Consider the following 23,176-nt stretch of genomic DNA (forward strand, 5'->3'; position numbering starts at 1 on the left):
GGTGTTTTATATTTGTACCCGTGTGGCACGAAAAAGAGAGCGCTGCCAACATGTTTGTGTTGTTACCTCATAGTTTCTGCTGCTGCCAGCCGAGCAGCAGAACTGGTCGCTCTGCATGTCACAAATATTCAGCAAGCAACATTGAAGACGCTTTGTGCATTAAATAAACACAAATCAGTAAAGTGGCCAAGCTTACAATGAGCAAATGTTCTGTGATGATTTAACTTTCTATGCGCTCAGTTAAGGAAAAACGGGCATTGAAAACATTAACTGAACTTGTGGCCTAATCACTGAGGGCATGGTTGGTTTTGGATGCCTCGACTGATCATGTGAGGACTAATGAGTGTCACCTTTGAGAAGGCAACTCCCTAAAGGCATGTGGCCCCTTCGCTGGATGAGATACACCTGCAACAGGACGCACAAGCAGAGCTGCTTTTTTCCCCGTCACGCAGCTCCGACAGTCGCACCGATCCGCTGTTTCGTCCGTTTCCTTTTGACGCATTTTACATTTTTCGGAATTCCGTCTTGGCCGCGTTGGGAGATAAGAGAGAAGAGCAGACACGTCGGGCCGGCTCAGTGCCAGGTAGGTGACTCATTAAAAATCACTTTAACATCAGATTACCCGCACATGGAGAGAAATGTTTGCGACGCGACACGCCTCTCCTCCGACTTTCCCCCTTTTTTTTTTTTACGCCAAACACACATATATTGAAGCGAGTTCGGTCATGCCGGGTTTCTGTTTGGCGACACATTGGCAACAATTGTTGCCCAAGTCACGTGTCCGAAACTTTGTTTAGCACGAATAATAACCACTCGTTTTCCTTTCTACGCCTAATTAATGATGCACATTTTTTTTTTTTTTTTTTTTTTTTTTTTTGGTATGACACACTTTTAACATCGGTGGGGGAAATGTCCTCCTAAGATTTTCCTCCCGCCACTCTCAGCAGCAGTAACGAGCGAATGAAAGTTTCTGTTCCTTCGCATGACTGCGCTTCCTGCAGCGTCACCAGTCAAACCCGTTCTGGCGCCGCACTGATAATGACCTTCCCCTGTCGCTGCAGGCTGTCCCTGTTTGATTTGCTCCTTTACCTCCGAGGTTGAGGCCCCGGCTCCTGGAGATCAACTCCAAAACTTGTTTCGCGCTAAAAATGCAACAGCAGAGTTTAAAAGCGTCTAACGTGAACGCGTTTTACACTTAAAGCCTTGCAGCAATGCATGTCGACCAGGTGTCCAACCCCTCTGTGGTGACCGGTGAGGACGTGACCGAGGAGTCCGTGTCCCAGGTGGACCTCAGGTGGAGCTCTGAAGAGGATGAGGTATTAAAAACCAAACCAAACGTAAAGCTCAATCGGGCGCTCACACAGTATGTTTGTTTATTTGAATCAAGTCTGATGTTCCCAACTCGTGCGTCAGAGCTCTGACCCCCAGGGACAGTGTCTTGCGGCGCCCCAGAGTCCTTTGCCCACCTACAAGCAGAGATACGATGAATTTAAGAAGCTGTTCAAGGAGCTGCCCGAGACAGAGATACTCTTAGTGGGTGAGTATTAGTATTGGCAGCAGTGGTCTGGCTGTGGATTCAAGCGTCAACGTGGACAGAATGCAAAATTCCAAATGAAACTGTTTGAATGAGAGGGAACTCATGACAGAAAACACTTATCTTGAGTTCTATTGTGATTGTAAAAACATAATTATTCAATTTAAATGTATGTTGTTTTTTTTCCCCCTCAGACTTTCCGTGTGCCCTCCATCGGGACATCCTTCTTCAGGGGCGTCTGTACCTGTCAGAGAACTGGCTCTGTTTCTACAGCAATGTGTTTTGGGGCACAAAGGTACTAAGAAAAAAATATAGGAAGGGTTGCAAGTTAGATGTGCATTGAACAGAGAGTTAACCAGCGAGCGGCACCAGCTTCCTTCGTTATCCAAAGGGGCCTCCAAGTCAATTAAATGTGCCTCCACTAAGACAATCCCATACAGGAGGAATCTGAAAATGTACCTCAGTGAAAAGTGTTGTGTCGTTGACTGTGCTTACACCCGCTGCTTTGATAGATTACGCTGACTCTTAAAGATGTCGTCACAATCACCAGGGAGAAAACCGCTCGGCTGATTCCCAATGCCATCCAGGTCTGCACCAGCACAGAGAAGGTGCGTTACGTTGACGGGATAAGGCTGATGGAGCGCTCTGGTCTTGCAACTAAACAAACCCCCACCCCTCACCCCCATTTCTAATCGCTGTGCACGTCTTCATTCTTGCCACCAGTTCTTCTTTGCTTCGTTTCCGGCGCGAGAGAAAACCTACACCGGCGTTTTCCGCATGTGGCAAAACACCCTCATGGACAAGGTGAGATCTGACTCTCAGTCACTCCACTCTGACTCATTTTTACGCCCCAGCTGAAGCCTTCCTGATCACATGGCCTCCCATCATATCAGATGGATCTTTGTGTTGTCCAATGCTCCTGATTACTCGGAGTGAAATCCCTCCCAGTGACGCTCGGTGACTTCCCCCAGTTTTCCAGCACTTATCTGTAGTCCAGAGTTCATCTTAGTCTGTACCAGCCACAGCTTGTCTCCCAGCTGAGGTTTTTCAGTGATGCTTGATTATTACATGTTGCGTCTGGAGTTGCACATGGACGTTTTTTTTTTCTCGCAATTTAGACGAGCCAACTGTTTTTCTTTGTACGCTCCAAAACAGTGATCAGTGTAATGCGTTTGCACACTTGTTCCAGTTCTGCAGTATAACTTTCTTGCCTCTGTCGGTGAACAAACACAAACGACTGACACATCTACGCATTAAACTATAAATTTTTACTTGCTCTCACTGAAGATACAGCAACTGACACACTGTGTGTCTGGCTTGAACTGCTGTCAGAACTTCTGACAGGTTTGTTTTTTGTTTTTTTGTCATTGTAATTTAATTGCTCTTTTTAATCTTCTTTGCGATGATTATAATTCCGCGAGCGTTGTGTGCGTACGCGCTGCACTGTGCTGCATTAATCGGGCACTATGGCAGCGTCAGTCACAGAGGTATGGACGCGTCAGCTGGGATCTGGAGCAACACAAACAGCCGCTCTGAAAACATCACCTTCCTCAGTTCATTGACCCCTGGCGGTTCTTGCAGGTGTGGCCATGGGGTGGGTGGAGGGGTGGGGGGGAATCACGCACTTTAACATTCAGCTCGTCACCGCGCTGAGCGCACTTGACGCTCTGCGCTTCGTGAAGGGGATCGTTTGTTGTTGTTGTTGTTGTTGTTTTTTCATCACGCCCTGACGGTGGAACTGCCAGCTTTACGGACCGGCTTTAAAGGCACCGATGACCCGACTTTTCCGCAGGTACAACGAGTCAATAGGAGCCGTTTTTTTCTCTAGTCAAATGTGGGCGGCGCGTCTTTTACGCACTGTAACTGGCTCGGAGTCGGGACTTCCTGATTTGGGAGTGCGTGGCTGTGCGTCCAGGTTACAGTCCACCGTGTGGCAGCCAGTTAAAGCTCTCGACTGCGGCGGTACCGGGGGGGAAATGTCATCGGGCTTGTAGGTAAGGACTGCTAGTCAGCGGATTCGGTTCATATTCTTGGGCTTTAGGTGCGCGAGTGAACTTAAAGCGCGGGGTGGGGGGAAAAAAGAAGAAGAAGAAGAAGGAAAAAAAAGAGAGAGCCGTCTGCGGATTCCTGCTGAACAGGGTTGTGATTTTCTGTGGTGCACGGGCAGATAATGCCTGTTGAAGCGAGGCTTGTTTAGTCATGTTCTCTGATATGAGGCCGGGCCTCGTGTGGCCGAGCGTTCTGTTTGCTTTCTCATTTTATCCCGCTTTATGTCGCTCTTCAAGCTGTCAAAAGCAACGTCTGAATTATGACGAATGGTTGCAGGACTCCTGTTTTGTTTTTTTGTTTTTTTAATCACTCCCCCCCCCCCCAAACTGCGCCATTTGTTTGTATTTGTCAACGCAGATTGCTTGGAAACGCAAGAGGAAGCCCTGTGGTCAGCTGTTTTGCCACCCTAGTACCTAGTAACCGCTGCTTCTTCTTCTTTTCTTCTTCTTTTGCTTTCAGCCTCTGACCTGCTTGGAATCGTGGCAGATGATCAAACACCACTATGGGCACGACTTGGGTCTGAGCCCCGAGGAGATGGAGGGTTTACAGATCACGGCGGAATCCTGCGTTCAAGCCAGGTGAGCAGATGCAGATCGTGGCTCCACACTACGTGGTGTTTTTTTTCCCCTCCTCTTTCTTTCAACCGCACCTGCTGTTTGTCTGCAGCGTCACAGTGAGGCCTGCTGCTGCTGTTGCCGCTGTTGCTGCTGGTGACGATGGACTCGGGAAGCAGGAGCACGCCTCCTCCGTGCGCCTCCCGGGGATGGAGCATTGGCCTCTAGATGCCTCCACGCCTCAACTAGAAGACCTACCTTCGCCGCTGGGCTCCCAGAGCGCCGCCAACATGGTGTTTTGAAACGTTCCGCTGCTCCTGAAGCGAAACGGTAGCGCAGCCCGTCCTCCTCACGCCCGTCTGTGTGTGTTTCTGCGCCAGGACGACTCCAGGAACCCCTCCGGTCAGCGGCGCAGTCCACTTCCCAAGCACTCCTTGCTCTCCCTCGACCTCAACGCCAACGAGAACAGCGGGACGGAGCAGAGCGGCTCAGAGAGCTTGGAGGACGGTAAGCGGCTCACTCGGGATGTTTTAGTTTCAATCCTTTCTTCCACTGCAGCGTCTTCCTTTCCTTTTACTTCAGCGGTGGAAGAGCGTGTGGGCTCGTCGGAGGTTCAGGGTCGACTCTATCTGAACAAGGTCTTCCACATCAGCGCCAGCAAGATGTTTGAGCTCCTATTCACCGACTCGAACTTCATGCAAAGATTTTTCAGCGCTAGGAAGATTCTCAGTAAGAGTTTTGCTGATGATTTACTTCTTTTCCATTGCTTTTTTTTTTCTTCTTCCAGATCCCATTGAATACATTTTATCTTGTCAGCTCCTCCTGGATTTGAGTTACTTTCAACTTGCTAAAAAAATACTGTATATTTTTTTAAATCATAAACTGAGACTGAGTCAGACAGCGCAGTGCGTTGGCGTCACTCATTAAGAACGTATTATTCAGTTATCGGTGCCATTTGTGGCACGACAAAGGGATAGTTGTATCATCCAGAGAAAGAAGTGAAGTTTTTAATGTCAAGCTGTCCTTTTGTCATCAGACAACACCTTCACAGGCTGGCAGAAGGACTCCTCTGGCAACATGAAGCGCACCCTGAACTACACAGTCACCATCAACAACCCTCTGATTGGCAAGTTCTCCGCCGTGACGGAGTACCAGGTGCGGTTGATCACAGTGGAAATGGCTCACGGATGCCCAAAATGTTTGATTATGACCTTGAATAATTTTCTTTTTTTTCCATTGACCTCTCAGACACTGTACAGAGAGTCCAGGGACGGTCACTACTACCTCGTGGACAGTGAGGTGTACACTCACGACGTGCCTTATCACGACTACTTCTACACGCAGACTCGCTACTACATTATCCGCAACTCCAAGAGGAAATGTCGGCTGAGGTAAGGTCCAAGGTTTGGTTATGTCAGTTTGGACTTTCAGATCGCGAGGCCGCCGCCTCAACGCGCCTTTGTCGCCGCCACCAGGGTTTACACCAACGTGAAATACAAGAAGCAGCCGTGGGGCGTGGTCAAGTCCTTCATCACCAAGAACACCCAGAGCGAGATCGAAGACAACTTCAGACAGCTGGGTGAGTGCGTGCGAGACGTGTGCTCATACCAGAGACCTCTATCGCTGTCTCTGTCTCTGTTCCTGTCCCACTTTATTATTTTTTTTTATCTCAGATCTGATACAAACGCTTCCCTCCAACGCACGTCAGACCTTGTGGCAGTGAATCATAATGCTGCTGCATCTTTAAAATGGACGTTATGATCAACCGGGCTAGGGATGCAAATGGTCGATTAATTCATTAATCGTTTGTTGATTTACCTTATCGATTAATTGATAAGCAGCTAATTTTTTCTGAGAACCTAAATTTCACACACACATTGACAATTAACCACTAATTGATTAATTGATTAATTGTTAACATCCCAAAACCGGGCTCATGTGAGCCCTTTTTGACGAGCGATCACGTCATCTGTGCGTCTCGTCTTGCCCCATGTTTGGTGCGAACAGAGGCAGACCTGCTGGAGGAGGAAGCGGAGTTGAACCAAGGCAGCGGAGACCCCGGCAAGATGGGTGGGCTCCGGAGGAGGAGGCGGGCCTACAGCCGGACCATGCCGGAACACGTAAAGCCCAAAGGGCAGAACGCGGAGCAGCACAGGGACGGCAACTTAGGTACTCAGAATTATCATTTAAATGAACCTATAAAGCACGATAAGCTCGATTTCACTCGTATTGTCTGTGGAACAGTTGTTCAATTTAACGGTTCCAAGTTCAACATGAAACTTATAGAATTAAGAGTTATGTTTGATTGTTGTTGTACATTGCTTTATGCAGAATGGTGTGAATGATTTGTCACAATAAGGCCACAGAGCATTCAGTTTGATCCTAAATAGCCAATAGTATTTTTTTGGATTATTGATCTCTTGCTCTATGTTAGGATCAATGGAAATCAAGGGACCAAACAGATGGAACACCAAGGCTGTAGTGGCTGTGATGAGTGTAATGTAAGTGGACAACACACGCTGATCAGACAGTGTCATTGATTTCACGCAATACATTTATAGATCCATTTAAATGAGTTCTGTCAATGTGCTTTTTTTTTTTTACATTAACTATTGTAATTCTATTCACTCTAATGCAGCCTACTGATCCTGACGGTGATGAATCTGGGTCTGTTCTTTAAACTGTCTGCCATGGAGGACATCGCCCACCGAATGTACCTGAACACGAAGCATCGGCTGAGGGAGAGGAGTGAAGCCAGGTGAGGCGGCTCTCACAAATGATTCCGCTAACAGCAGACTGTGGCGAGGGGAAAGGAGTTGCTAAGTCAACAGCCCCATGTGTTTTGTTCGATATGGTGAAAGTTCCTATTTGTAAGTGTCAGGAAATTGTCAAGCTTTGCATTTCTCACTACCACGTCCACTTTGGGACAAACTTATGGCCTTTTTCCCCTCTAAAAAAAGTGATATTGTCATGTGTTGGTTGCCCCAGCAGCTTCGCTGCTGAATACAGTCCTGGGCCAAGCCCGGCGTTTATGAACAGAGAGGAAACGCAGCTGCTTAAAACTGTACTGCAGGACTCCATCAACCTTTTAGAGCAGGTAGGTGGAGCTGAAAGTCTTGGACGCACTCAAGTGGACTCATGAAAGATTTTTTCCTCTCATGTCATTGATAATTTAAGCAATGGGACGTCACAGGGGGAGACTTTTTTTTTTTTTTAAATGACACGTCCTTTCTTTTTAATCCAAAGCTTCGCAGATCTTTGGTGGTGTTGCAGCAGAACTTTGCTTCACACAATCAAACTCTAGCGCCGCAGTGAGCCGGAGGGGAACTCAAGCCAGTGGACTGCAGTCTTGCATCCAGTGTGGATGTCAAACAGATTTGCCTCAAAGACCTGCAAAACGGGATCTGTGGCTTGTAGCTGTGGAATACATCCAGAAGCCGTTGAGGAGGCATGAATTTCTCCTCCTCTTGCTCGATCCTTTTCCCCAATCCTTTCTTAAAACATAGCTTTTGATTGAAAGAACACTCACTTTTCTCTCATGTCTTCTGCCACTCTGCAGTGGTTTTGTAAATAACTTTTTATTAGTTGTCGTTTTTTTTTTTTTTTAATTCAAGTGAAGTAAATGGCATTATTTAAAACCGATGTTTTCTCTTGTTTGCACACATTTTGTTTGCACCAGTGCCTTGTAGTTTAAGAGAACTTGGTAGGTGATGATTATTTCCATTAAATTGCTGAATTACCCAGATTAAAGTTGATAGCATATGTCAATCATGATTTTTATGTGTGAAAGTTGCATAAAAAAAACTTTAAACCCCCCACCCCCAAAAAACAAAAAACAAACAAAAAAAACACACCCTCTGAAATGCTACATCAGTACAGGTGTCAGTACATTCAGATGTTTTAGTGATGGTGAATATTCTACAGACACTAATGTAGGTTGTCAAATTGACTTTTTCTTTTAATCAACTCTTAACACAAAGCTGAATTTTTCTTGAGCCTCGTTTACAGTGTTCACCCTTGTCTGTGTACATATTTTTATTTCATCTATCTGTATTTACTTTAAGGCAAGTTTTGTCTTGTTTACACATTTTGAAGTGGTTGCTGTTTTGTATAGTTTGAGCCATGATGCAATCCACTGTTTACAAGCAAGATGTCTTGCCAGAAATCTTAGTTTTACTGTACTTTTAACCTCCTGTCTCTCGATTGCGTCGTGAGATCAAGACAGGACTGTGATGCTCATTGTTTTATTTCAAGCCATATTGACACTTATGTGGAAATCTGTCATTTTTACTCAGGTAAATAAATCACCAATGAAATGGCTCAAAAACATGTATTGTCCTTTGTTGCGGCGCTTTTATGGAAAGATTCATTTGGTTTTTGTCCGAGACTCCTGTGAAGCAACCTCATTTGACCATTAAAAAAACCCCAAATGGTCAAATGGCTTTTGGTCATTTTTTTTCCTTCCCTTTCTGCTAACTTTTTAGACCAGTACGTCAGTAGAGACTAAAAACGATTATACATTACTTGCACCGCAAGTGTAACGATACATATAATTTATCATTATCATTATTATTATTATTTCCTCCTATATTCTGTATTATAACATCCAGAAGTGCCCTAGGGGTGCGGGGAGCTGCTCCCCCCCCCCGTGACGTCATGAGGGAAGAGTTTTGGGGAGAGGGGAGGGCAGGCGGAGGCGGAGCCGCAGAGCTTCTCCAAGCGCTGCAAGACGGTCACAGGATCCCCGCCGACCCGGATACCTGAGCGGCGGTGACTGTCCCACCGCCGACCGCGGTTTTTCCGGTGACCCCCGAGGCGTGAAATGCCTCGGAGGAACACCGGATGCGACTACTGTTACCAGGCGGAAGACTTCCGCTCAAGGAGCCCAGCCAGTACAGCGACAGCGCAGGCGGAGGCGGGGAGAACCGCTGGCGTGTCGGTATCTGCTAGACGGCTTTGGCTGGCACCGGTAGGAGAATATACACAATACTCATTCGAAGTTGTTTATTGGACGCTCTTGTGTGTGTTTTTTTTTCTTTTCTTTTCTTTTCTTTTGGCGATGTTTACGTAAAGCATTTTGTTACGAGGGTACGTGCATGTTTTTGTTGCGCTGCCTCGTCGTGGGAGGATTCACTTTTAGATCGAAAGTGAGTCGAAACTCCGAAAGAGTAAACGGTGGATTCTGGAACGCAGCTTTTAGCTCGACTTTGCATGTAAATGCACTTTACTGGACCTGTAGTATACACGGCATTCACTTTTCTCTAGTGCCCTGCCAAAATTAGGAATATTTACAGTAGCTGGTCCGACAGGAAGTAGCTTTCAAAACGATTCAAAGAAAAATAATCAAAATCAATCCATGTAATAATATCGTGTTTAAGTTCTGATCTAATATGGATGTTTATCTTTCGCAGTGGCAACTAGTCCCCAGGTGTTTTTGCTGCTCACCTGGTGCCCCGTGATGTCACTGACACCAGGAAGTCGCTGCGTCTGGTTCAGTCCACTGATGAATTAGAAGTGGAAACTCCTCTGTAAGTTTACGATCTTTGATTGACCATATTTTGTAGCTAAAAATGTCACTAAATTTGGCTAAAATCGTCACTGGGGCGTTTTGTAACCCAACTTCACATATTAAAAAGTGATGGGAGGCAACAAATGACATCTTCTCATGCCAGATTCCTATTATATATTTCCCAGCCTATAAATAGACCCACCTAAAAAGCCACATTCACTCTGTGTCTATGTGCCCAAACACTGACCTCTAACTCTGCACAGAAAATGCCCAAGTGTCTCATCACCACCCGTAGTCACACTTTTGTTGAAACCTTGCAGCAGCACTATCAGTTTTTTTGCCCCCTCCCTCAGGAAGCAGATGTTCTCTGGTGGCATCACGTCCCCATTAATCACTACGTGTGGTCCAATTTGTCTCCAGCTCCCCTTTAGATTTAAATCCGCCGCGGCCCTGTTTCCCTCACTGTGCTACTTTGATCGCCGACTTACTAATAAATTCAGATTTATGGCCGAGGGAGTATCATCCGTCTTGCTTTCTGCGAGGGGGGGGGGGGGGGGCACTGAGCACCTGCAGTCGTGATAAATGCCACCACCACGATCACCAATTTCACTTAATTGGTCAAAAAAACAGAAAAACAACAACAACAAACAACTAAGTTACAGGTTCACTCTGAGTTAGTACCAATACATTAGGAGATTATATTGTCATTCTAAGGATAAAAAGTGTCATTTTGAGATTTTTTTCAATATAAAAAAAAAATAATGCAGTGGCTCAAATAAACGTTGAGAAACACTGGTTTAATGGCTGTGAATTATTATTATTATTATTATTATTATTATTATTATTTTTTTTTAAAAAGGCAGGGGAGGCAGATGGGTGACAGATGTGAGGGTTAGGAGGCAGAAGGGGTCAGGTCAAACGAGCAGGATCTGCTCCTGCAGCCGTGGTGTGGTGGAAATCTCTGGTTGGATCCACGCCACCAGCAGAAATGCTCAACTGCCATGCCACGTGTAAATGTGACGTGCAGAGGAAGTCGATCTCCAGTGAAGAGCGCTGTCGCTTTTTGTTTCTTTGCCGCTTCTCAGGCCGCCGACATGAAAAAGCGAGCAGCCAAGGTGAGGAGGAAGAAGGAGGAGGACGAGGAGGACGAGAGGTTGTGCTGCTGCGAGTACGTGAACAGTCGCGGCGAGCGCAGCCACGTCGCCGCCTGCTGCTGTGACTGCGAAGACCTGGACGACGCCTTCGACAGGTTGGCAAAGAGAATTTCTGCAAGGGGAATTTTGGATGGTTTAAAAATGAACTTCCAGTCAACAAAAGGTTGAACACGCCTTCACACACCCTACATATTTCTGAATAGATTTTATTTCCATTCCGTGTTTGCCAGGTTTCTGAAGCGGGAGCCCCAGAGAGCCGAGTCCATGTCAAGGGTTTCTGAAGTGCTCTCGGACCGGGTTCGAGTGCCTTGGTTCTGGGGCGGAGCCCGAAAAGTGGACCTGTCGGTCATCCCGCCGCTCGTCCTCCTCCCGGCGCTGCTGCACCTCGCTGCGCTCCACTTCCTGCTGGGCGCGGCGGTCCTGACGGCGCTGCCCGCCCTGGTGCTGTGGTACTACTACATCACCCACCGCAAGAAGGGCCGGACGCTCTTCTTCCTCAGCCTCGCCCTCTTCTCCCTGGGCTACATGTACTACCTGTTTGTCACGGAGGTGTTGCCCCTAGGGGGCGTCGCCCCGGGGCAGGTCGCCGCGGTGACGGCGGGCGTCGCGCTCACCCTGGCCGCCCTCGTCGTCACCAAGAGGGACCCCGGCGTGGTGCGGCCCAGCCGGGAGTCGGTCCACAGCACGGTGACCTACCACGGCCCCTCAGCAGAGCGGGACCCCGCCCTTAATGGCGGGCGGCAGGAGGGTGTGACCATGACCGCCGTCAACCGAGCGGGCTCGGGGGATGACGATGGGGCGGAGCCCAGAGAAAGCAGCAGGAGGAGCGAGTGGTGCGCAGCGTGCAGGGCGGCGAGCCCACCCAGGGCGGGACACTGCCGGATCTGCGGCGTCTGCGTCCGCCGTCTGGACCACCACTGTGTCTGGTGGGTTCTGAACAGTCACAAATCACATGAAATCCGACTTCTGTAACACCTGTTTGTCTGTTTGTGCGTCTGCGCGGCAGGGTAAACAGCTGCGTCGGGCAAGCCAATCACCGCAGCTTCCTGCTCACCCTGCTCCTCTTCCTCCTCACGTCCCTGTACGGAATCAGCCTGGTGCTGCAGAGCGTGTGTCCCGAGCAGCTCCTCCTCACCGCCCTGCTCTACTGCCCAGGAGTCTACGACAAGTACAGGTTGGTGCAACGTACACTTCACTTACTCTGTCGCACACAGCAAAAAGACGACAAAGCTCTTATTTATTGTAGCACCAAAGGAAAAACAATGCAACTACTTTTTTGAATGTGGCAAATTTAGGACACTAAATGATAACTTTTGCATCTAGTTATTAACTGATATAAAAAATAGACATCTAGAATTGAGCTCTAGACATTTTGTGTAAAAGTTGCGCATACATGTATATCCAAAATTAGAGTGGAAACCATAGTAACTATAAATAACAGGGTTTGTATTGGGCCATTTTTTCCCAGAGTGCAGTGTGAAATCAAAAGCAAAATGAGCTTCTTTTTTTTTTGCCCTCTTTGGCAGGGTGTTGGATCAGTTTCACAGAGCAGCTTTCAGTGTCTGGTGCAGAGCTGCGCACCAAACACCCTATATTAATGCAACAATGCTTTGAAAGAGATGTAAGAGACGGGCCTGCTTGGCTCTGGCATTTGCACAAAAGCTGGACTTTTGAGATTCAACGACAGTGAATCTCAATAGAGATTTTTTTAGAGTCACAGAAAAACTAGATAAAATAAATGAAAGTTTGTTAAAAAAAAAAACAACCAACAAAACAAAACTGTGAACTTTTTTTTTTTGTCATTGTCTTGTTCCAGCACTGCACTCTGCTTCACCTGCGCCTGGTACAGCAGCATCGTCACCGCTGGGCTGCTTCACCTGCTGCTGGTGCAGGCCATCAACATCAGCTACAACGTGACGGAGCGGGAGGCAAGGCTCGCCTTGCGGGACAAGAGCGCCCGCAGCGCCTACTGCGGCCTGGTGGTGGACACCGGCATCTACTCTCGGGGTTTCAGCGCAAACTGGGCTGAGTTCATGCAGATGGGGGAGAAACTGAACTATCCATCACCTGCCCCAACAAACACGGTGTGAGAAGGCTGATCGTGAAAACCCTGAAAAATAGTTTGGACCTCATGATGACATGACGTTCTCTTTGTGTCCACTGGATGGCGGCGTGACTCCTTAATGGTATCGGTTGTTTTCGCTGGCCTTGTTGAACTCTTCTTGGCAGAAAGCCTACGAGCGAGCTGCCTGGAATGACACAATTTACCAACTGCAAACCTCACTTTGTTGTTCTGATTTAACCTTAAATGTTTGTTTTTTTGTTTGTTTTTTAAAAACAATAATTCCAAATACTGAATTGACAAGCAGAGCAATTCCAATGGTATTTAAAAAATGATTTCACAAATTGATTAATTTACAGTCAAACTGAAGAACCACAAATTAGAATAAGACTGAGAATTCATATAGCAAAAGGTACAAGTGATAGCCAAATTAAAACTCTCAGAAATACTTCAACTGACCTCTGAACTGTGATTTGATGAATGGCAAGAGAGAGTGACAGCATTCAAGGTCTGTGATGATTAGAGAGAAATGATGTCAAAACAATGATTAATAAATAATTTTATACTTCGGGGTCTGTGCTTTGTCTTATTGATCTAATTGGACCTGGAGGTCTGGTGATCACTGGTTCCAGTCCTGCACCTGGCAATGATTGTTTTGTATCCAATGGCTAAAAAAAAAAAGGATAAAGAGATCAGGAAGCTTCCCCTGAACTCAGAGGTAAAGAGACAGCCTTTTAATCTCAAGGTTGGAGGTTCAAATCTTATGTCATGCAGCGGCCAAAAGAGAAGGACAAATGCGTCCGGAGCACATAACTGGGCTGGAAGTCTGGTGATCACTGGTTCAAGTCCTGCAATATGAACCTGGTTCGAATCCGGGACTAGAGCAGATGAAACACGGACTTGAGAGCGTGACAACCCCGTCAGGATGTGTACCATGCGGCAGGTACTCTGCAATAAAACATTTACGGTAACGGAGAGTTTAGGACACATTATTGACATTGTGCAAAGGCTTTATTGACTTTCGAACAGTAAATAACTTACAAAGACAGTTCAGTTACCCCAAAACCTGCAGCTTTTGCGAGCACCAGGGAGCTCGTCAAAAACTGCATCTCTAGCACCCCCTAGTGGTAGAGACCAATTAATCCATGCCAGTGAGCTTTTCATCCCAACACCTGAAAAACTGTTCAGAACCTGCATCTTTAGCACCCCTAGTGGTAGAGACCAATGTGTTCCATGGTACAGATCAATGGTTTTAACCACTGGGGGTGCTAAAGATACAGATTCTGAACAGCTTTGTCAGTGGATGGAGAAAAAGCTAACAATCACAGAACACTTGTTCTAGGGGTTGCTAAGAACACAGCAACACAGCAGCCTCGCTGATAACCTCATTCAAACCTTGCAATGGTTTGAAATAATCCACCGGAAAAACATCATAATGTCAACGGCAAAGTTGTCAACTTTGGAGTCCTCCCAAAAGGCCAAAAATGATTTCCCGTGAAACATGTCAACTGATTGTATCGAAACCTAAGAAGCGCCATGGCGAATGTGGGTAAACGAGTAAATATAGAATCTCGCTATCAAGAATATCCTTCCACAACAATATTCACTGACTGGTCCAATCAACTTTCAATTGTGTCACTGGAATCACTTTGCGGCTCGTCTCCATCGCTGGTACCTCGTGCTGAATGAAGATATGAGTAGAAATTAGGAAGAACCTCAGCAACTTTCTTGCTCAGTCTCTCTCTTCGCAGCTCCTTCTCCCTTTCCTGGCGCCGTAGACCCGGGAGTCTCTTCCAGGCTCGGAGGCATCGCTGCAGCGCCCGTCTGAACTCCAGGCAGACGGAGGGACAGAGCACAGCAGACAAGGCGAGAGGTAAGGAATTGATTTTCCTGGAGGTTGACAACACTTAAAGAGTTTTCACAGGGTGTGACTGGGAGGCTCAGTGACTATGACAAAAACGTTGAGAGACACCTGCTGACTCTGGAGTTTGGACATGAATGAAGATTATTCTAAGAAAACATAGAAAAGAATTATATGAAAGGGTCCATGCAATGGTCCGTGCAGCACTATTTGCCTCGTTGTTACTCGTCTGTGAAAAATTCAATTAAAGATTTAAATGCAAAAAACAACCAAAAAAAAAAAAGAGACAACCTATGTACCCATGTATGAGTTTTAACATCATGGTAGCAGACCTGTGACTGTGCTTCTGAGCCAGCTCCTGATGGTCCCACTGCCGCAGCCTCTCCTTGGTCACGTGGGCCGTGAGCGCCGAGAGAAACCCTCTCAGAGTGCAGGCGCGGTGGAAGGCGGCGGCCCTCCGCTCCTCGGCCGCTCGCCGGTACATCAGCTGCGACGCAGACAACATGCGCGTTCAGTGACAGTCACCCCATCGTTTACCGGTAACCCCCCGCACCCCCCACTGGCAATTATCCACTGGGTTTAATCTTCAACCTTAAAGATTGGGGCACCGTAAATCTAATTGAGTACAGGGAGAGATTAGGGAGAAGGTGTGCTTAAATCTCTGGCAGAGGATGAGCGAGACTTCAATTCCGAGTGTGTGCTTGTGTGCTTGTGTGTACACACTCTTTTCCAGCCGCTTAAGCCCCGCCGCAGCAAAATGTCCCGGTAGAGCCGGTCGGCGGACGCCCGCTTCTGAGACAGGGAGTCTTTCACCGATCGCTGCCAGGCTAGCGTGCACTGCCTCAGGAGGGAGAGCTTGCGGTGTCGCTCGGCCAGCTGGCAGGGGTAGAAAAGAAGGGAGGAGAAAGTCAGCGATGCGACGCCGATGAATGCGGTCAGATTCAGTCACATGTGCCAGATTAAGACAATGGAGAGGTGTGAAGCGACTGAGTGGAATCTCACTCTTGGGCTCATGGGGGTTTTCTACATTTAGGTCGCTCTATGACAACGATGCAATAAGAGATACTGTGTTTGTGGCTTTTTAGAAGGTTTTGTGATGATACTGTCAGCGAGCAGCGGGGGGGGTTTGGAATTGTGATAGCCTGAATTTCCTTTTATTCTTAATTTTCCTTTAGCTGCTGTGCTCAGTTGCAGATTTGCTGCAGAGTGGGTAGGTTGCTCATTGCTGACAATCGTCAGACTGTTAAAGGAGCCTTTGGTGAAAGCACTTTTTCTTTTTAAGGCACCTAACATCAGGAAAAGGTGAGAGATCCTGCACTGCACCCTGTCTTGTATTCATCTTGGGGCTGTCTTCCAAGAGTAATTATCACAAATCCAGGATACTGCGCTTTTTTTCCTGGGACCTCTCATTGTCAACATGCCTTGCAGTATCTGATAAGTTCTTTGATGCGTTCTTGCTTTTTATGTGAGAAGCTGTTTCTGCCCTCCCCCCGCCACCGAAGTGTCCTCTCCTAGCTGCTCCTACTTCAGTTTCAAGGCTGACTCATAATTAATCTCCACTGAAAAGAACAGAACTCCTGTCATCTTCCTATTAAACAAATGTGGGGAGGAATTACGTCCACTCAATGACCTGTCAGCGTGGAAATGGTTCGCTACTTACAATGATTTGAACGATTCCAAGCCTTTGAAAAGCGCACAATGCCCCCAGAAGTGACTGTTTGTCAGACAAGGTACACAACGTTCCGGATGTCCTCTCTCCCTCTCTCTCTGTCTCGGGTGGCAGCCACCGCAGCTTTTTGTTGCAAAATCTGCAGCATGTGCCAGGATTCCCCCTTTGAATTATCCAGTAATTTCAAAGCTTTTTTTTTTTTTGCGCCCGGCGAATCTTCAGAAGTGGCTCGCTGCGCAGTTTCCTGCTTCCTGCTGAGGCTCCAACACTTCCGATAAGATAACTTACCTCCGCGGCGTCCTTCTGGAGCTGAACGAGGCGCTTCCACAGTGCCAGGCCGCGCCGCAGCAGAACTCTGTTGTAGTGTTGCTGAGCCACCACGAGGAGCTCCTGTTGCCTCTTCAGCTCCCGTCGTTTCTCCTCTTCCCTCTGCACACAAGCATGCGATTCACAAGATTTTAATATTTTTGCAACGAGGGAACAGTCTTCCAAAGGGTTGCCGACTATTCCACATGGGTCAACTGCCTCCTGCACTCCTGACAAATTGTCTCCATGGAAGATGAATTCATCTCACCTCTCTTTCCAGCCGTTTCTCCTCTTTTCTTCTTTCTGCCGCCTTGCGTTTCTCCTCCTCCCTTTCGCGCTGCTGCTGCTCCTCTGCAGCTTTCATCTGAGCCTGAAAAGATGTTTATTGTTGAGAATGACTGGACGGAGCGTTATACCTCTCCCTATGGTGTTTGGAAGAACTGCTTGGATCGCGTACCAGCTTTTCTTCTTCCTTCTTCCTTTTCAGGTCCTCAATTTGCTTCCTGCGCTCGGCTCGCTGCTGCGCTCGGGCCTCCATGGCTTCAGAGAGACGAGGAGAGGTCAGCATTCTTTTTGTGATACAAACAGGGTCTTCAGGTGCAGACGCAGCATGCGGATGTATAGACAGGCATGTTTTGTATTCTGCACATGCAGCTGGAAGTCACAGTTAGTCCACATGCTCATGAATAAAGCTGTACAAGCTGTCCTCTGCTGAGTTGAGCCTTTTATGAACTTGCGCACTGACCGGTGATGATTGGATGGGAGTGAATGGCAGCCTTCCTCGGAGGTGAACGCGGTTCAGCGTGAACCCTTTGCTCCCTGCATCGGCAGCAGAAATGGACAAAATGTGGAGAGAGGAAGAAGAAAAAAAAAAAAAAAAAAGGCCAGTCAAAACTTATAAGCTGTTTTCCTGCTGCTCACCTTGATGATTAAAATTAACTGAGATACTGACGCCTGTCAGATCTCATTGAAAACGGTCATGATAGCCGTTACGGAATTACTATTGTATTGTATTTTTATTTACACTTCAAAGTTTTTTGTAGGATGATAAATTGACATCATTTCCGTATCGCAAAATAATGGCAACGATTAAGACCTCCAGACGAGCTACTGAATGCATGTTGATGCGAGAACTTATGAACAGTATTCTCAAGAAAGATGGTAAGCTGCAACATTATTAAACTGTGAGCCAAACGTTAATTAAGCTTTCAGGTGCGTTCTGCTCGGGTGCCTTTCATTTGTCCCGCCTCCTGCGAACCCACCCTTCCTCTGCCGGCTCCCCGTCGCCACTCTCTGGTCTGGAGCCTCCCAGCAGCGAGATCTGCGCGAGCTGTGCCATCCGCTCCATGTCCTCCTCCAAGCCCTTTATGTTCTGCTTCTCCGTCAGCAGCGCAATTTGCTCTTGCTGCTCCCTCAGCTGCTTCCTCTGCTGAGTGATGATTTCCCTCTGCAGTGTGTATCTGGACCCGTGCTTGCCGACCACTGCCGCCGCCGCTGCCTTCCTCGGACCGGCCGAGCGTCGACCTTCGACTTTCTGAAGTGCCTCCTGGAGTTGGACCTCGGTCGGCGCCGTGTGCCTCCGGGTCACTTGCCATGGCTGTGTGGGCCTGCTCGCTCTAACAGCACGGCTCTCCTTCTGTGGCACTGCAGAGGTGTTTGGGCCTAGAGCGCATGACCCGTGACTAGCTGCCTGCAGGAGAACATTGCAGAGAAAAAATAAAGCAATAATAAAAAAAAATCCAAAGCTACGTGTGCGTGTGTAGGTCTGCAAGAAGCTCAAGGGTGATTTCAATGGATGCAGTTTCAAGCTCTACAAACTTTTTCTTTCGCTCCAGGAAAGCTGAATTTCGAGCAGTCAATAATTTCCATCTCCTGTTCTGTTTCCTTGAAGCCTGGACCAAAAGGTCACACCTGCTCTTTCCATCCATCTGCTTTCTAGCCTCCTCCCTCCACTGTACATTCACATCTCGCCTTCTTCATCAGCCCTCTCACTCCTCAGACGAGTGAATAATTCATCTTACTGAAGTAACGAGAAGGAGAGAGGGCTTGGGTTTTTTTTCTTCTTAGCCACAGGGTGTTCAGTTCCCAACACCAAACTAATGTTTAATTCATCAATTCTCTAAATATTATAATTTGTCACATTATTTGGCAGAACGCCTCTGTATAAGGTGCTAATTAGCATTGTGAATCTCTGACCTCCTCTGCAGACTCAGGCTGGTTGGGCAGCTCAGGTGGGGCGTCCACAGTCTCATTATTTGGCTCGTCCGCCGCCTTGACCTTGGCTGTGGATACTGCGTCCAGCAAGGTCGCCACCTTGCGATGAATCTCCTGCTGCTTGCTCAAAATCTCTCGTTGTTTCTTCTCCATCCGACACCACAAGTGCCACTCGGTCAGGCACCTTCGCAGCAGCCGCTGTCGGTGATGCTCCGCCGCCACCTGGTTCTGCCTGCAGAAGGCAGAGAACAGATGTGATCCTTGTGACCCGCAATAGCTGCTCTGGAAGAACATAAAATAAATCAAATTTGGAATTTATTTTCAAATGCAGATAAATGGCATTTCAATTATGTGCAGCAAACGACGGCTGCTGCAAAATGACGTATTGGCAAGATCTAATTGCCACTATTTCTCTTTGCCTGTTTGCTTTTTGCAGCTCCTGCTCAGCTCTTGCCATCTCTTGTCGCTTTTTCTCCTCCCACACTGCGGCCCGCCACGCTCTCCACACTCCCAGCATCCTCTTCCAGTCACAGAGGGCAGTGGCCTTGTCCATGCGTAGCCTTTGGTCCAACACCACTGAATGCCAGGCAGCGAGATGCCTTTGCAGACACTGGGACAGACACGCGCAAGTGCACAAATGTAGAGTGAAAGGTCAAATTACATTCAACCAAGCCACACAAATGCACAGCGCAGGTGCCGACCTTGAGATTGTGGATGTGAATCATGGTGGTTTTTTGCTCTCTTTTCATCTTCTCAGTGTCGGGCTGCTCTTGCTTGGGGCAGCACAGAGAGGCTGGCTGGAGGCCTTTGGTGTCCGTCTGAATTTGCACCTTTTCTCTTTCCCTGGACGAACAGACACTCGCATTAGTCCAGCAGGGCGGCGTCACTACTGTCTGAGTGGAAATTGATAATGACGTGTAAAGCGGTCTCTTTAAAACCATGGAATAACTGTTAAAACGAAACCAGGGCGTCGTCGTTTCTCAAAGAACACAATGCTCAACATTTCAGGAACAAAAATGATGATGAATCAGGGCGAAGGAACACTTGATAACTTGCGATTCTACGATATTGCTGATTTTCTCACTTTTTAGTCTGCTCTTTGAACACCAGTAAAACAGTTGAATGATTATGATTATGATTATGAACGGAATGTTCGCGAAGCAGAGTTGAATAAAAACATTTCGCTCTCTGCTGGAGAAAGGTGCTATTTTTTTTTACCAAGCCCGCTCAACAGAGTAAAATGAAGCGTTTGAATTTGAACAAAAAAATGATTTAAAAATCGTAAAACAAAAAAAAATCGCAACACTTATGCAAATCGATTTTTCCCCCCACCCCTAACACTTGAGATGAGCTTTTGACTGTGACTGCCCCGCGAGTACCTCTGACGGACCAGCTGTTCCCGCCGCTTCCTCTCCTCCAGCTGACGCCGCAGCTTCACCATCTCCTGCTGCAGCAGCTCCTCCTGCTTCTGCGCCTCCCTCTTTCTCCTCGTGTCCTGCTTCTGCTGCTTCCTCCGCGCCTCCTCCCTGGCTTCCCTCTCGGCCTCCCGCTCTCTCTGCTGCCTCTGCTTCTCGGCCTCCCGCTGAGCCCTCTTCTCCCGCACCTTCAGGAGCAATCGGTCACGGCGGTGAACGTAGGGTGGGTTTCTCGGATTCGCGGATGAGTTCCGCCCGCGGTGACAATTTCACACCTCTAATGCAAACGGGGGGGGGAAATTTTGAGACTCGTACCTGCTGGTGTCGCGCTTCCATTGTGGCAGCAGGGTCTCTGAGCTGCCTCTTGATTTGGTCGTCGTCCTGCTCCATCTTCCTCTTTGTGGCATCGCCCAGCACATCTCGCTCCATGAGCTCTCGGAGGATGCTGCTGACGGCCCTCTCCTCTTCTTCCTCCACCAGGTTGTAGTAAAGGTCTAAGATTTTAAGAGAACTTTAACGGTTCAGTTGAATTATGCTGTCGTCAAGCGTGGATGGTTGTGCCATTTGACCAACGGCATGTAACTGCTGTTAGATTTTAAGAAAACGAGCCTGCGGCAGGGAAGGGTTGTAACAGGAATTGACGACAGGACGACGGTAGATATGGACATAGGTGACAAAAATGAAAGAACACACACATTCAGAACATTATACAAACGAGCTGCGAATAACAGGAGGATTTCAAAACAGCCTCTTCGGGCTGAGTGCAAGAATTTATTGTTTTCTAAGACCTGTGCAGCTCAAACAAGGTGTCTTTTGACCAATCAAACCTTGTTTATTGTTGGAAGTAGATCAGTAAAATTATTTGAAGAAATCTGGAAATGGGCCTAATGGGACCTCTTTAAAAAAAAATGGACCAGAGATCCTGACTGCAGGAGAAGCAGTACATGGAATTGGGAAAATGGATGAATAGCATTTGGTGACAAATGTCAATTCCATGACTCTTATCGTGGAAGATTAGTTGAATTGCTTTCAGTTATCAGTCTCGCTTCATACCATTAAAACTGTCGTAATCCATGTGAGCGGGACTAGCACTCGCAAAGATAGCCGGGCTGCTTCTCTCGGAAGAACCAGGGTCACACGGGGCATCTTCCTCGTCGTCGTCGTCCAGCTCCAGGCGGATCTTAGTGCTCATCCACTCACTGAGAAGAGCCTGAGCTGCGGCGTTAATAAGAGTGTTCAGCATGCTGATACACAAACCAAGTATGGCAAACCCTTCTCTGGAGATTACTGAGATCACTTTTTTTTTTTTCATCATGCTTTCCTACCTTCAATATGAGCATCGTTCTGGTGTCTGAGCAGGTCCGTGCCGCTCAACTGTGGAGCCAGGCAGGTTCCAGCAGTACGTTTCGTGCGTGAGAGGACTGGAGATGCACCAAACTCTGCAGCCTTCTCCACGCGCTTAGGTGAGAGACAGAGATATTATGAGATTATTAAGATTATGAGGAACAAATAAAAAAAAATTAAACTTTTTTTTTTTTAATTTGTAAATGATTAAAGGAAACAAAAATACAGGGAAAAACAGAATTCAGTTTACAGAGATACAAAAAAAATGTAAAAAGAGACAGACAGACAGCAAGTTTGACAAACGCACTTAAGTTCTCACCTTTCTCCATCGGTCTAGTTTGCCATTCTTCATGTGAGCCTGTGTCTGAAAAAGAAACCATTTGAAATGTCAGCTACTAGACTTGGCTTCCAAAACGGGGAATATACAGTATGATCGCTGGAAAACAGACTGAAAAGAAGAAATTCACTAAAAATATATATTTGATCGTTAGATAGGAGAAAATGTAATTTCTCTCTAAGACAACAACAACAACAACAGTTCTTTAGATGAGACATGAAACTCACCTTGGCTCCTGATAAGCTTCCATTGGGGAGCCTCCTCCACTTTGGCACGTCAGAACGGAGATCTGGCAACATCATTCTATATGGAGTCACAACCTTTCACAATTAATTCAAGGTCCATCCTCTGGAAGCTTTTGTCATGTGGAACAATGTGAACCACCCTCCTACAAGATAGGAAGGGCTTTTCTTTGTTAGGATTCAGAACTTTTAAATGAATCACGTCTGTCTGAGATGAAATAACCCTGAGAGTCCATTAAATGACTTCTGTTGCCTGGTGACGGAACAAACAGCACGACTGTCGCAGTTCGCTCTTCTGTCGAGAACATTACATGAAAGCTGTGTTGAAGTGAACGCTTGACCTAAAGTAGCTGCGTGTTACCTTTCAAAATAAAGTACTTCCTTTCACGATTATAATTGAACGTAATTAAAGATAAATCATGAAATGGTCCTCTAAAGCGAATTATTTATAACATTATTTACATACTGAAATAAAATGTACATTTAGGGACCTACACAGTATTTTCCCCCAAGCAATTACAAGTATGTCATGATGTCGTTTTACAGGGTCGCGAAGAAAATTGTAGTTCATTTCCAATTTCCAATTTCCCCAAGATTGTCAGGGGTTCCTTAAACGCGTCGCCCCGGGAAGATGGGTAATAAACGTACTGTTACTCCAGTTAGTCCACACGAAGCCTTGATTCTTCGTCTTTCCGAGCTTTAAAATCGCCGTTTCAACTTAATAAAAGTTCGGAAGTCGCTGCAGAGGTCTATCATGAAATGCATCACCCGTACGGAGAACACCTGCGATGGGTCTATTAGCACTCTGGGAAATGGAGTCCACGGGACTATTCATTGACCCTGCGTTGTCCGACTACAGGACTACATTTCCCACTACACTTTGTTCGGTCTGGCGCTGTCACTATAGCAACGTTATGTTTACGTTA

The 23,176-nt window shown here is 47.0% G+C and overlaps 3 protein-coding genes across 8 annotated transcripts; 2 read left to right on the forward strand and 1 right to left on the reverse strand.

Moving 5' to 3' along the window:
• The first annotated feature begins 455 nt into the window (after positions 1-455).
• On the forward strand, positions 456-8,466 carry gramd1c (GRAM domain containing 1c). Of its 3 annotated transcripts, none has more exons than XM_076050401.1 (18): positions 456-583; positions 1,202-1,316; positions 1,414-1,537; positions 1,729-1,829; positions 2,047-2,142; positions 2,258-2,338; positions 4,043-4,161; positions 4,250-4,430; positions 4,518-4,644; positions 4,720-4,866; positions 5,174-5,292; positions 5,386-5,528; positions 5,613-5,716; positions 6,145-6,306; positions 6,572-6,638; positions 6,776-6,895; positions 7,126-7,234; positions 7,384-8,466. In XM_076050401.1, the coding sequence occupies exons 2-18, from the start codon at positions 1,212-1,214 to the stop codon at positions 7,450-7,452; spliced, it is 1,974 nt and encodes a 657-aa protein (XP_075906516.1). In that variant the 5' UTR covers positions 456-583; positions 1,202-1,211; the 3' UTR covers positions 7,453-8,466. The 3 variants fall into 3 exon arrangements, with proteins under 3 accessions (XP_075906516.1, XP_075906517.1, XP_075906518.1); XM_076050402.1 differs by having other exon boundaries at positions 7,129-7,234; XM_076050403.1 differs by lacking the exons at positions 456-583; positions 1,202-1,316 and having other exon boundaries at positions 2,085-2,142.
• Positions 8,467-8,819: 353 nt separating this feature from the next.
• Positions 8,820-13,431, forward strand: zdhhc23b (zDHHC palmitoyltransferase 23b). Of its 2 annotated transcripts, XM_076050360.1 has the most exons (6): positions 8,965-9,106; positions 9,549-9,665; positions 10,732-10,895; positions 11,031-11,726; positions 11,807-11,974; positions 12,617-13,431. In XM_076050360.1, the coding sequence occupies exons 3-6, from the start codon at positions 10,741-10,743 to the stop codon at positions 12,888-12,890; spliced, it is 1,293 nt and encodes a 430-aa protein (XP_075906475.1). In that variant the 5' UTR covers positions 8,965-9,106; positions 9,549-9,665; positions 10,732-10,740; the 3' UTR covers positions 12,891-13,431. The 2 variants fall into 2 exon arrangements, with proteins under 2 accessions (XP_075906474.1, XP_075906475.1); XM_076050359.1 differs by lacking the exon at positions 9,549-9,665 and having other exon boundaries at positions 8,820-9,106.
• A 409-nt stretch (positions 13,432-13,840) lies between these two features.
• Positions 13,841-23,126, reverse strand: ccdc191 (coiled-coil domain containing 191). Of its 3 annotated transcripts, none has more exons than XM_076050399.1 (18): positions 22,899-23,126; positions 22,236-22,396; positions 21,991-22,035; positions 21,653-21,785; positions 21,381-21,542; positions 20,643-20,821; positions 20,292-20,515; positions 19,614-19,755; positions 19,332-19,522; positions 18,895-19,144; positions 17,961-18,388; positions 17,444-17,508; positions 17,156-17,238; positions 16,967-17,068; positions 16,681-16,821; positions 15,447-15,599; positions 15,056-15,210; positions 13,841-14,686 (listed from the first exon to the last, which is right to left on the reverse strand). In XM_076050399.1, exons 2-18 carry the CDS (start codon positions 22,308-22,310, stop codon positions 14,482-14,484), a joined length of 2,733 nt encoding a protein of 910 aa, XP_075906514.1. In that variant the 5' UTR covers positions 22,311-22,396; positions 22,899-23,126; the 3' UTR covers positions 13,841-14,481. The 3 variants fall into 3 exon arrangements, with proteins under 3 accessions (XP_075906514.1, XP_075906513.1, XP_075906515.1); XM_076050398.1 differs by having other exon boundaries at positions 22,236-22,311; positions 22,895-23,126; XM_076050400.1 differs by lacking the exons at positions 22,236-22,396; positions 22,899-23,126 and having other exon boundaries at positions 21,979-22,020.
• Between the last annotated feature and the right edge of the window lie 50 nt (positions 23,127-23,176).

This window comes from Nelusetta ayraudi, unplaced genomic scaffold (genome assembly GCF_046127955.1).
Source record: "Nelusetta ayraudi isolate G7.1 ecotype Tasmania unplaced genomic scaffold, CSIRO-AGI_Nayr_v1 ptg000127l, whole genome shotgun sequence".
In the NCBI taxonomy this organism is placed as follows: domain Eukaryota; kingdom Metazoa; phylum Chordata; class Actinopteri; order Tetraodontiformes; family Monacanthidae; genus Nelusetta; species Nelusetta ayraudi.

Excerpts from the sequence above, each read along its gene's own strand:
- gramd1c (XM_076050401.1), top strand. The coding sequence starts at position 1,212 with ATGCATGTCGACCAGGTGTCCAACCCCTCTGTGGTGACCGGTGAGGAC. Across the intron at positions 6,639-6,775 it reads GTGGCTGTGATGAGTGTAAT|CCTACTGATCCTGACGGTGA; the intron begins GTAAGTGGACAA and ends ACTCTAATGCAG. Across the intron at positions 6,896-7,125 it reads AGGGAGAGGAGTGAAGCCAG|CAGCTTCGCTGCTGAATACA; the intron begins GTGAGGCGGCTC and ends TGGTTGCCCCAG.
- zdhhc23b (XM_076050359.1), top strand. The coding sequence starts at position 8,960 with ATGCCTCGGAGGAACACCGGATGCGACTACTGTTACCAGGCGGAAGAC. Across the intron at positions 9,107-10,731 it reads GACGGCTTTGGCTGGCACCG|GCCGCCGACATGAAAAAGCG; the intron begins GTAGGAGAATAT and ends GCCGCTTCTCAG. Across the intron at positions 10,896-11,030 it reads CTGGACGACGCCTTCGACAG|GTTTCTGAAGCGGGAGCCCC; the intron begins GTTGGCAAAGAG and ends CGTGTTTGCCAG.
- ccdc191 (XM_076050399.1), bottom strand. The coding sequence starts at position 22,310 with ATGATGTTGCCAGATCTCCGTTCTGACGTGCCAAAGTGGAGGAGGCTC. Across the intron at positions 17,509-17,960 it reads GGGGAGCCGGCAGAGGAAGG|GGTTCACGCTGAACCGCGTT; the intron begins GTGGGTTCGCAG and ends CAGGGAGCAAAG. Across the intron at positions 17,069-17,155 it reads AGAAGGAAGAAGAAAAGCTG|GCTCAGATGAAAGCTGCAGA; the intron begins GTACGCGATCCA and ends ACATCTTTTCAG.